At 29.6% G+C, this 11693-nt stretch overlaps 3 protein-coding genes across 8 annotated transcripts in view; 2 read left to right on the top strand and 1 right to left on the bottom strand.

Moving 5' to 3' along the window:
* LOC115244142 (telomerase reverse transcriptase-like) overlaps positions 1-944 on the top strand; it is a 3917-nt gene extending 2973 nt beyond the window's left edge. For 3 of the 6 annotated variants that reach the window (XM_029821560.1, XM_029821558.1, XM_029821556.1), the window contains one exon: positions 229-374. In XM_029821560.1, coding sequence (XP_029677420.1) covers positions 229-328 — 100 coding nt within the window. In that variant the 3' untranslated portion in view covers positions 329-374. Of the gene's footprint in view, positions 1-228 lie in introns of all 6 variants that reach the window. The other 3 variants (XR_003885329.1, XR_003885330.1, XR_003885331.1) reach the window with 3 other exon arrangements.
* Positions 456-3412, bottom strand: LOC115244145 (odorant receptor 22c-like). Its single transcript, XM_029821564.1, has 8 exons — positions 3236-3412; positions 2931-3047; positions 2604-2721; positions 1936-2191; positions 1689-1811; positions 1397-1487; positions 1034-1170; positions 456-712 (listed from the first exon to the last, which is right to left on the bottom strand). The coding sequence occupies exons 1-8, from the start codon at positions 3377-3379 to the stop codon at positions 487-489; spliced, it is 1212 nt and encodes a 403-aa protein (XP_029677424.1). The 5' UTR covers positions 3380-3412; the 3' UTR covers positions 456-486.
* An 835-nt stretch (positions 3413-4247) lies between these two features.
* LOC115244141 lies at positions 4248-11497 on the top strand. The gene is made up of 22 exons (XM_029821555.1): positions 4248-4274; positions 4390-4463; positions 4530-4681; positions 4876-4964; positions 5233-5306; positions 5407-5489; positions 5551-5761; positions 5873-6277; positions 6700-6901; positions 6992-7168; positions 7326-7465; positions 7571-7672; positions 7900-8017; positions 8231-8363; positions 8542-8773; positions 8956-9165; positions 9269-9380; positions 9486-9684; positions 9812-9948; positions 10235-10381; positions 10828-11046; positions 11294-11497. The coding sequence occupies exons 1-22, from the start codon at positions 4248-4250 to the stop codon at positions 11453-11455; spliced, it is 3405 nt and encodes a 1134-aa protein (XP_029677415.1). The 3' UTR covers positions 11456-11497.
* Positions 11498-11693: the final 196 nt, after the last annotated feature.

The raw sequence follows: 11693 nt of genomic DNA, 5'->3' as shown, positions 1-11693 counted from the left end.
ATATATTTATAATATACTATGTATATTATATATATTTGAAATATTTTTAACTTACTGTAGATATCTCGTTTTTTTATATGTATGACAGTCGATAATTTTTCTTATAACTATAATTATAATTATAACTAACTATGTTTGATATTTGCACATGTGTATGCGTATCGATTATCGCATTTAAAAGAAGAATTACAGAGACATTTTTTAACTAATAATTTAATTTATTTTTAGATTTTTTATTTTCTACGAATCTATTGGCAAATACACAAGACTGCATATTTACAATCAAAAATATTTAGTACAGCGGCATCAAAGAGAGCCCACGATTTAGTTTCAACGAAGTAAATTGATTATTGCATCGATCGCAACATCGTAAAATACGATACCGATGTGCGTACGATCTTAAAAAAGAATAAATAATATTAAAATTGTGATACGCAAATATTGGCATATCTTAATTATTGTTAATTTTGATAATAAGATATTTTTTTATAAATTAAGTACCAATGAAGTGATAATGAATGCTATTTTCTTTGATAAATATATATTGTTTATTAAACACGCATAATATGTAAATCTTACTGTAGAGAAAGTATCCATGGATATCACGAATATCTTTCCTGCTGTTAGTACACAAGGTTCTCGCGTTTTCATTATCATAAAGATCAAGATTTTCCTTGTTCGAAATGAGGTTTGATACCATGCTATATTCATTCTGCAAAAGAAAAGATGTTTCTTATATCTAAGAATATTTTTATACGCACACATGTACGAAGTTAAAGTTAATTTTAAACAAAATTTCATATTTTTTTCATATTTAGTTTCCAAATTAACAGACAAACTCAATTCATTTTATTAAATATAATAAGTTCTTGAGTTTATTATAAAATTTATAATTATTATTTTACACACATTAATAAATAAATATATATAATGTCCTAAAAAAAGTTACTCTCTCTTTCGGATATTTTACAGATACATGCGTCACGTTATTACATTTTAGCATTCTTAATAACATAAAAACATTTGTACGTACAAACTAATATGAATATATATGCTGTGATCGATTAGACTTTGCGCTTGAAAACTCTCGAAAAATAGATGCACTAATAATGCGCACGCAAATGTTATCTGCCTTAAAAATTCTTCCGGCTTGTTCATGTTTGTCACAGCCTAAGTAAAATTAATATAGAATAATAAAATGCAAAATAATTAATGTTATGATCTTACATTTATACATTTTTTCTAATTAATTTTATTAGATTATTTATATTGAAATATTTTAGTACATTTTTATTTTTGCAATAAATTAATATATCCATACATTGGTAATTTATTATTTATCAGCACAATATGATTAATAGCATCATTATTACAAATATGAATAAAATTGGCATACCGTAACTCCTGTCATACTCATGATAAGCATATTAAAACCTGCTAGTATAAGAAACATTTGACTGAATGTAGCTTCGACGAGATTGGCGAACCTTTGTACATAAATATATACGCAAATTTTAGGTAAAAATATAATATTTAAATTAAAATGTTTTAAAAAAGCATATATATATATATATCTAGTAAACATATATCGTTTAAGTACATTGTGATATAGTTAATTCTAGTGAAAGATACACATGAAGCAATATAAAATAGTAAACTGACAGTGTATGCTATATTACAGTGCAAACCTTAAAGCATTTTTATGCGCATGAATGCTTTTTACAATATTTTTATATGGTTCATCATCTTTTACAGATGGTTTAAGATTTATCTCTAGATTATCTTCCTTTATTATATTTTCTAGTTGTTGCCTAAATCAATTGATACAATAGTTTTAAAATTGTGATTCTATTTATATTTAATAATATGTATATGATAAATACTCTATGTCAATTCAATATATTTTAATAGGAATAAATTTTGTGAGATTCTTACCCGATGATCTTAAATAGTCCGCAAATATGTTGTATCATGATTACATACATAGTGTCCGCTGCAATGGCTATGCTTACGCAAATAATAGCTGTAGCATATCCATGAACTAAGATGGGAAAGTAATATTTGTCCATATCAATGTAGTATTCGACCCGGTGTAGTAATGGTCGAGCTGTATTATTTGAAGTAGAATGCAGAAACAATGGTTGTAACAGTGGCACTAGCATAAATAACACCAATGCAGAATAAAAAGCACCTAAATAGATCAAATATTTTTACTTATTTTTTTTTTTTTTTTTTTAATTTATACTGTGATATCAAAATAAAATCGCTGATTTATGTTTTAAAAGAGAGAGCAAGAGGAAGAGACAAGTTTTTATTCTAGAAAATAAGATAAATTATCTCATATATTTTATATATTTCAAAATGTCGAAACAAAACACTTAAAAAAATTGTCCCATTTTTATCTCATTTTATCTTTTTCCTTTAATTATGTTTTAATGTGATTTTATAGTGATTTTAATGAAGTGTTTGTCGCGTACGATCGAAGTTATATGACGGCTATTATAAGCAAAGTAATATTTATCGAGACAAATATTACTTTGCTTATAATTATCGCTTGTACGTAATTTTCTTTTTTCTTCGTTGGATAAATTTATTTTACTTACTTGCGTATATGATTGTAAATGTTCGCCCATTTTGCGCATAATTATTAAGAATTTTAATGTGGGTCGATTTCATTAGCAATTGCCAATCGCTCTGTATTCGATCAAAAAGTGCTTTGATCTGCAATTGAATTTTATGTTTAAAGAAAGAGGGAGAGATATCCTAAATTGCAAAATATTTTATATGATTGAGATTTTATAAATACTCTCGCGCTTTAATTATTTAAATAAGTGACACAATTAATACTATCTCGTAAAGATATAACGAAGTGTAATAAAATTATATATATATATTATATATATAATTTAAAATATCGTGATATCACATACCTCCCTTGCCTTTAATATACAAGTGATTAATTTTACTCCACATCCTATATCGACTACTAATGGTGAAAGAGAATCGATGAATATATCGATATCTTCAATCGAGAGCAAACCACATATCTACATTTAAAATATAGTATAGTATAAGTTATATAGTTATAAACATAAAACATTTAATATTTAAACTGTCTTTGTAACAACTGGCTGCCACACCAGATAAGTCATTTCTTGATATAAAAAACATTGATAAACTTCTTAATCAATGAGTAATATCAAATTTGTATTTAAATGTGCATATGTCAGTATACCTTGGCGACAAATTGCGTACCAGTTAAAGACACTATAATGACAATAATAGCGCTACTACTCCTTTTTGTTTGATATGGCCATTGGCCTATGCACGACAGGAGAATTTTATTGATTCTGTAGTTGCGTCCATCAAAGAATTGCATTTTGCACGTATCAAAATAGAAGAACTGAACGTAGTGGAACAATATATTCAGAGAGGACTGCACGGAACTGCCATTATCCTGCTCCTACATTGTAAGATAATTGCCTTTAATAATTCTGTTTAGAAACATCGGCACTATTACGAAATTATTTTAATCGCTCGCTTATAGCTGCAGTCATTAGATCAAAGACACTATCAAACATAAATATTATGTTCTTTGAACTGAAGGTTTTGCTTCTGTTCTTTAGTTTTTCGTTGTTCTACGAGACCTCGGCATCTCCGCATCTCTTTCGCGTATGACAGTAATACAAAAATTATCATCTTATACTTTAAATGTGTTACAAAATATTTATATTTAATCTCTCTCTATAATGTTTTTCTTTTCTTTTCAAAAACTTGATATTTTTTTATATTTGCGAAAGCGTTTTTTTAATTTCCTCAAATATTTTAATCCATATTTGAAATTTTAAGCTAAAGTTTTCATGTCGCGTGTTTATATATTAGAAAAAAGTGTATATATTTTTTATATAAGAAATATTTAGTGGTGTTATTACATTTTTATAACCAAATATAACATTTTTATTACATACGAACATTGCATTCGAATTGCGCAATTTTAGTAATTTTGAAAACTAAACGAAACGTTCTCTTGTCAATCGCGCTCATCTGTCGGTTGTTACGTATCTAAGGCTTTTTTGGACACGCGCATTTTTACAAATGTCCCGTTGGTTTTAAATGTCACAACAGCATCTATTTGTATGATATATATTTTTACCGCTTTTTATTCCACGTGACGGAAGCGCGAAAAAGAAGTGTACCGTCGTTATTATGTTAATCCTGCGAGTTATTCTTTGAATGTGACACGTATCATGCGAAGAGGCCTCGCACGTTATGACGTAAGTATAGTGCAAAAAAACTTACTTTATAAACTAATAATTTTTAAGTTTTGTTTGCAAAAAAGAATCCTGTATATATACATCTATTTTCATCTCTTATTTGAAACTTTTGCAGAGGCAGTTCGATACTTCTGCGACCGCTGAAGACGAATCGTGTTTCTCATCCGAACTTGATCTACTAAATCCAAAGTAATATTTGATAATTCCTTTATATCTAAAAGAAACTAGAAGTTATGTATTCTTATATGTTACAAGAGTGACACAGTCTTGTCATAGTTTGCGATTTGCGTGTCGAGCATCAAAGAACGAAGAGAACGATCGATTAAATCTTCTCGAATTATCGTCGAGATCATCGTATTGCTATCAACAACCGGTCGTTAATAGACAAATCATTGAAGCAAAATTACGTAAGTGATGTAAGTGTAAATGAAATTCAAATACGCGAGTCCGAAATATATTGTAGTTAGAAAGTTTATGTATTTTGTACGAGGAAAGTGCCTGATGGGTTTGTCATAGAATGATCTTGAAAAAAGTTTTAAATTTTTTTATTTGCCACGATCCGTTTTTTACACACGTGTCATTTCGTGGAGACACGTTTTAGTTACTAGAGAGGCCGACCAAGTTGCTACGTCGGAACGTATCTCAAATATTGAATCTTCCTTATCACACCTTCGTTTGAGAAAACATGAGGTAAAATAATATATAAAATACATTTGTCAACTTAACAATATTTAGGATTCAAACTATTTTACTTAAAAAGTGTTTTAATATTATATAAATTGTCACATTTGCATCTTTTTTTTCGAGGTAAGAATATAACATATCTAAATTTTTTATTAAAAACATTTTTTTATTTTATAAAAAAAATTCTACATAAGCATAAGTTCGGTCTCTAATATCGATTAAGGTATAATGAGTTAAAAATATATTATTATCTTAGTGAATAAATATTTTTTAGCCGCAAGTAACTTTTGAAGAAAAGCATTCGAGCGAGGGTGAAAGATTTGATAGTAAATTCAACGAGAAACTTTGGTAATTAATTAAAAAACTTGAATCGTTTAAAAATCATACGTTCTCATTCATGGTCGCCTTAAAATTGTGGCGCAAATCTCGTCTCATTATCTCGTTTAAGGCGCCTAATGTATTGTGCTGACAACAGGAAGGAAAATAGCACGCCACGAATCGTAAGGGTCATTAGACAGAATAGCAGGAGAAGTAAGTTATTATGACAAAGTTAGAATTTTTAGAAATTGATTCAAATGAAAGTTTTTTCCAGTCGATCCTAAAGCAGATCGATCGACAACGTTCGATCAGCCGCGAGCTGGCAATAGTAAAAACAGCGTCGTTGTGCTTTATCACGGAAGATCCAGCACTCCTCCGTCCTCCTCCTCGAAAACTTTCGTGCGACTTTCGAAATCTGATAAAACAATAGCAGAAACACCGCGCGTATTGCGATCGGAAGTAGCAAACCCCGCATCACCTGACAAGTGAGTGAGTGAGTAGATCTTGGAGTGCAGTAGAAATTAAAAAAAAAAAATTATTACGTGAAATTATTAAAAGAGAAAGATATCTTTATGCGGAGAAAATCTTTATAAAAGGACAAGGATCATAGAAACTCCGGAAAGTCTGTCTCCGAGATATCCGCTTCGTCGACGAAGGACTACTTCCAGAAAATATCATCGTGTATCGAGACAACAGCATTCTTTGAATGTAAACATTTATCACGCGAATCGAGTCGAACGAATTGTGTCACCGCTGCAACGTCATCACTGGACTGCATCTAAAAGGCAGATAGAAATAGATCCCAACTATAACAAATCGAAGTGTATAGTCGAGCAAAGTACAGATCCTATCAAGTTGCAAGACAAGAAAATTATTTATTACACCAACGAGAACGGGACTAATCGAAGGTCACAGAAGTGCAACGAAGAAGAGAGACTTTGGAAAAAACAATACTCGTTGGTTGAAGCTGCTGCTTCGAAACTTATGGACCATCGTCCAAAGTAAGTAATATTCGAGATAAATATTCGGATAAATAATAGTGCAATTGACAACTGTTATAGTCCAATAGGCTATACATAGTTAATATTAATTCAGGTTAACATTAAATTTGTAATAAAAAAGATACACAGCTATAAAAGCGTTGACTGTGCAAAGCGCTGAAAGAGTCTCGACTTTGGACCTGTTTTGCTTGTACTTCCGCAATTTTTTCGTTGATATTTTCGCAATGTCTTAGCTTGTATTTTCATAATATTTTTGCTTCCATGCGTGGCTCGCTGCGTCAGCGCTTCGCTATCTTTTTTGTTACCAATTTAATACAATTAATATTAACGTAATATTAATGTTTATTAATATTAACCTGTAGTAATATTAATTGTGTACAGCCTTTTGGGCTATAACATAACGTAATAATAACTTTGTGCAGACAAGTGGAAGACGTCAAAAACCAGAAGCAATCATTGCCTTGCTCGAATGTAGATTTTCCGCTGCAACAAGCACAGACGTTGTTTCCTGAGAAAACAAACGTTAATTCTACATTCATCAGCGTGAACGAGAGTAACGAGGCGAATCGCGTGTTTCCCTTTCAAGCTACACCCAGCGGTAATCTCAAAATCATCCCGAATCAGGTAAGAAAGATTCAGCAGATGTTACAACAGGAGGTTTTCTTTTTTTACAAAAATGTCGGCCTCGAAGCAAACGTAGCATAGTCGTTTTAGGTTGTTTTCGAGTCGAAGAAATTTAGCGTTCTAGTTGCCGATCCGCGACATACGAAAGTTAATGTTAAGACTGAGCTTAATCGATCCGGTGACGACGTTGTTTCCGGTTCCTCGAATCGGACGAAATATATCGATCTTCCGCCTGGCATCTCGCCATCGACGATCGATCAGTTGCAGGTAGAATGTTTTTTAATTTTTAATTTTTGATTATTTAAAGCAGTATAATTTCTCAATTTTATATAGTATTGGAAAAAATAACTGGTTTAATAATATATGAGGACATTTTTACAGTCACATTCTTGTAATATTTAAATATTATTCGATCGTACAATAGGCTCAGAAAAAGTTACCTTATATCGAAGCAAGATACAGATCACAAACGCAGCCAAGTGCGAAATTTAATTTATCAAAAATGGAATCGGTACAACAAACATCTTATCAATTACCTCCGATGAACGAAGTACCACTCGCTTCGTTAGTTTTCTTAAATTTGCTATTTGTAAATGCAGTACTTATATTTTGTTTGGATAATATTTATTTTTTTATTTTAAATTTCGCGTTTCTTTCCGTTTTGAGCAGGCTAGGGTTTACGAATGAGCAACCGATCAATTGGGACAATATAATTCTTCCAGAGAAAACCGATTTGTATCAGGAATTAGCTAGACGTATTACGAACTACAAGTAAGAAAAGAGTTTTAAATAATAAAACTTTTTAAATGCAAGATTTTTTATATTTATCGCGTCGCAGGTATTAAATATTAAAAAAAAATAACTTTGATTTTATTTAGCAAAGAAAACATTTAGCTTATATAGTTACATTTAAATTTTGGTTGTAATCTTAAGATTTTCAACAGAATGTTGTTTCATTAAAAATGAAAACAAATATTTTTTTCTCTTGTTTTGCCAAGAAATGCCGACTGCATTGTCCGGATTGATCCGGATGAATTTCACTGTCATCTTCTTGTTCTGCAAAGTTACAGCACGTTTTTCGATGAGAAAAATTACAAGGATATTAACTTATCTGGCGTAAGATTTTATCTTAATTTTATTTGATCATATTAGATAAAAGGAGCACTTTCAAAATCTATCTTTGGAATTTAAAGAAGGAAATCGGCTGTTTCGAATTTGAAAAAATTTATAATATAAGCATGATTTTATATAAGAAAAAATAAGAGATAATACTACATATCAATTTAAGATAAATTAAAATGCGATTGTTAATTTATATAAAATATATAGAGCAGCGTGACTTCCAAGGCTTTTTCTGTTATTTATGATTGGATGATAAGTCCAATCAACGATAGTTATCAATTGTTACGAAGAGATAACATTTTGGAAATTTTTATGGCCGCGCAGTATCTTGGCATTAAAGGTGTGATATTAACTTATATCTGTTTCATTTTGTAAGATGATAAATCTTTTTTTTTTGAAGATAGAGACAATGAGAATTTCCAAAAAAACAAAAAAAAAAAAAAAAAAAAAAAATATATAATATACAACACACGGACGCGGTATTTATGCTAAAAATATAAGCATTGTATTTTATGAAGAGTTAGAAGAGCAATGCTGGGCATTCATTGATAATGACGAGCTTTTCTCCGAGGATACTGCCTTCTTGTTATATTTGGAAGCAAAAAAGATCGGGAACACCGCAGTAATGGAATTGATGGTGCCGAGGATCATGAAATTTTTCTTGATGCTCGTTAGCACAAAAGATTTCTTGGAATTGTCAGTGGATGAATTGTGCTTATTATTGAAATCCAATTATATTTGCGTTAATAGGTATGAAAAGATTAGAAGAATATCAATTTTTTAAATATATAAAAAATTATATAGTTTAGTCATTAAAAAAATATTGATATTTAAAATCTTATTAAAGAAAAGAAATAATATATAAATTGAAAAAAAAAGGTTTTTTCAATGTAGTAATGAGTTATATAATATCCAACTATTTTTTTCATTAGCGAAATAGAGGTTTTAATGTCTGCCGTGAGATGGTTGATGCACGATTGGAATGAAAGGAAGCAATACATGTTGGAAGTGCTCAAGTGTGTTAGATTTGGGCTTATAGCTCCATGGCAATTGGTAGATGTCAAAAGAAATCCTGAAAATCCAGAATTTATGGAATTGATGGTCTATCCTGAAGTACAAAAAATGGTGGACGATGGGCTCGCGTACGAATTCTATTTATAATTATAAAACCCATAAAACAATTTATATATAAAACTCGTATAGATTAAAGTATAAACAAATTGTAATTAATATCAAATTCTGCAGGTTTGTTATTATAAAATATTGGTATGGTAATCAAACGGAAGATTACTATCATTGGATCGACTTACTTGGGCTCAGCGAACCGATTAATCGTAATTGGGCAGGACAAGATAAAGTAATTTATGCTTTATTAATTCAACAAATAATATTTTTTATTTGACATGCAATGTATTGTTGCGAAAATTATAAACTATGTCTAAAGTATAATTTCTCGCTTCAGAATTATGTTACCTATCGCGAATTTCTCTTGTATCTCGAAGAATATCAAAAAACAAATATTTCGGAATTAAAAACGCGAAAGACACGCACGATACCCACCCCTCCTAATTCTCCTCCTAAAGATTGCTCATTGTTATCGTCGGAAAGAACAGGCGTAGATTGCAATCAAAACCATTGTTGTGTAGAATCGCATCCTTTAGGTACAAATTGATACAAATATGTAATGTGAAAATTAATGCAAAAATTAATATTGTGATATGCACATATATGAAATTGATATCACTTAATATTTGCATTAAAATCGTCAATTTTCACGCTTCGTTTTAGAACAATATAGTACGACACAGATTAGAGCACCGAAAAAGTGCGTGCCAAAAGTCGCAACCTCATCAGGCATAATGATCCCACCCGAAATCTTGACGGAATGTTTTAGCAATATGGGCAGAAGTAATAATATAAGAGTGGTAAATTTCAATATGACTATTTGATTGAGAAATTCATTTCATTTTACATCTTGTATATGAAATCTTTAATAAAATTGATCGTTTAGTGTATATATATACTAATTTATCAATTTTATACATTGTATATAAATCGATTATTATAATTATAATCCTGTTTATATTTTTATAAGAGAATTGTCAATATAGATATCAATATAGATATTAGGCATACGTTATCGTACGGCGATTTATTTACAATTAAATATTTTTATTCTTCTAAAAATAATGTTATATCTTTTTTTCATAGAACAAAACGCAATGCGATGGAAATAGAAATAGTACACTTGTTCAAGATTCAAGATATCGTGGAGCAGGTGAATCGCCAAGAAAATCTTTAAATTTCTTAAAAAATGAACAACATATGTACAAACATCATCAGCGCGAGATTTCGATGGTATGAGTGTTTGGCATTAAAAATACATAAAAGAAACATAAAAAAAATTAAAGATTAATATGAATGAAGATTGTAGAAAGAGTTAAGAAAATCTTGATCAACGATGTTTTTTTTTATTGTGTTCAATGTTTCATGTTTTTCGTGCTAAAATACTGCTGCATGCAACAAAAATGAGATCATGCAACATACTTTTACATACTTGAATATATGTTATAGCTCTTTCAAATATGTAATATATATAGGAATACGCGGGAAAGTGCAAAGTTATATTGATTATCACATGAAAACAAGTGATAATAATTGTGATAAAATGCAATTGATATGATAAAAATCCTATGACAAAAATCGCTTTATCATTGTTTACACTTTGTGATTATTTATATTTTGCGATTATTTACTTATTACATCTATGTGAAAAGATTTAATTTTTCTATTCATTGATTAAGCCAAAGTACGAAGATCGACAGGAGAAGAATGTTTCGGATGTTTATAGTCGCAAGCAGTGGGAACAAAATGCAATGTTATTAACAAAGAAACCACAAAAATTTACGAAAAAATTAAAATATACTGAGGATCGTACGGACTCGGCCAAATCCGAAGAAGAAGCGGCTACGATGATACAGGCTACGTATAGAGGATATAAAGTTAGAAGAAAATTTGACGAAGTTAGTAAATGTTCTGATTAACTGTCTTGATTTGCATGCGTTTTAAAAATATATAATAAAAAAGAACTAATTAGATATTTATCTTTTATTTTCATGCCATACAAATAATATTCTGATTGTTTAAGGTTTAAAATAATAACGATATAAAAAAGTTAAGATTTGATTGTAATAATGATTACAAAAAAAAATAACTTTTACTTTTACTATCGTAAATTATTGTAATAACAGCTGATTATATATTTTGTAGATTAAGAAATCATCTTCGGAGGAAAAGCAAAATGCTCAAAAAGTGGCTGAACTGTTATCTATGTCGACGAGCCAATGCGGCTGGTCACTCCATAAATCATTAAATCCAGTCAAAATGTGTAATAGTGTTACAAATCAAAACAAAAATGTACATCATATCTAAACAAAAAAATTCAGATATTGATTATGCAATGTAACAAATGTTTAGTAATAAATACGTATATTACCTTTTATAGAAAAATAAGGGTATTCTTTTTTCACACAAATGTAAAAAAAGATTATATTGTTTAAAACAATTTCCTAATATGTAATTATATTATATTGCATTAATTATATCGACTGATTGAAGCATTGGCAATATATAAGATTGAATTTTATCACATCTTGTTGATTAGACTAAT

Source organism: Formica exsecta, unplaced genomic scaffold (assembly GCF_003651465.1).
Source record: "Formica exsecta isolate Colony F162 unplaced genomic scaffold, ASM365146v1 scaffold80, whole genome shotgun sequence".
NCBI classification, from domain to species: Eukaryota; Metazoa; Arthropoda; class Insecta; order Hymenoptera; family Formicidae; genus Formica; species Formica exsecta.
The sequence above is the reverse complement of the archived record's forward strand: the minus strand, read 5'-3'. Positions and strand labels throughout refer to the sequence as shown.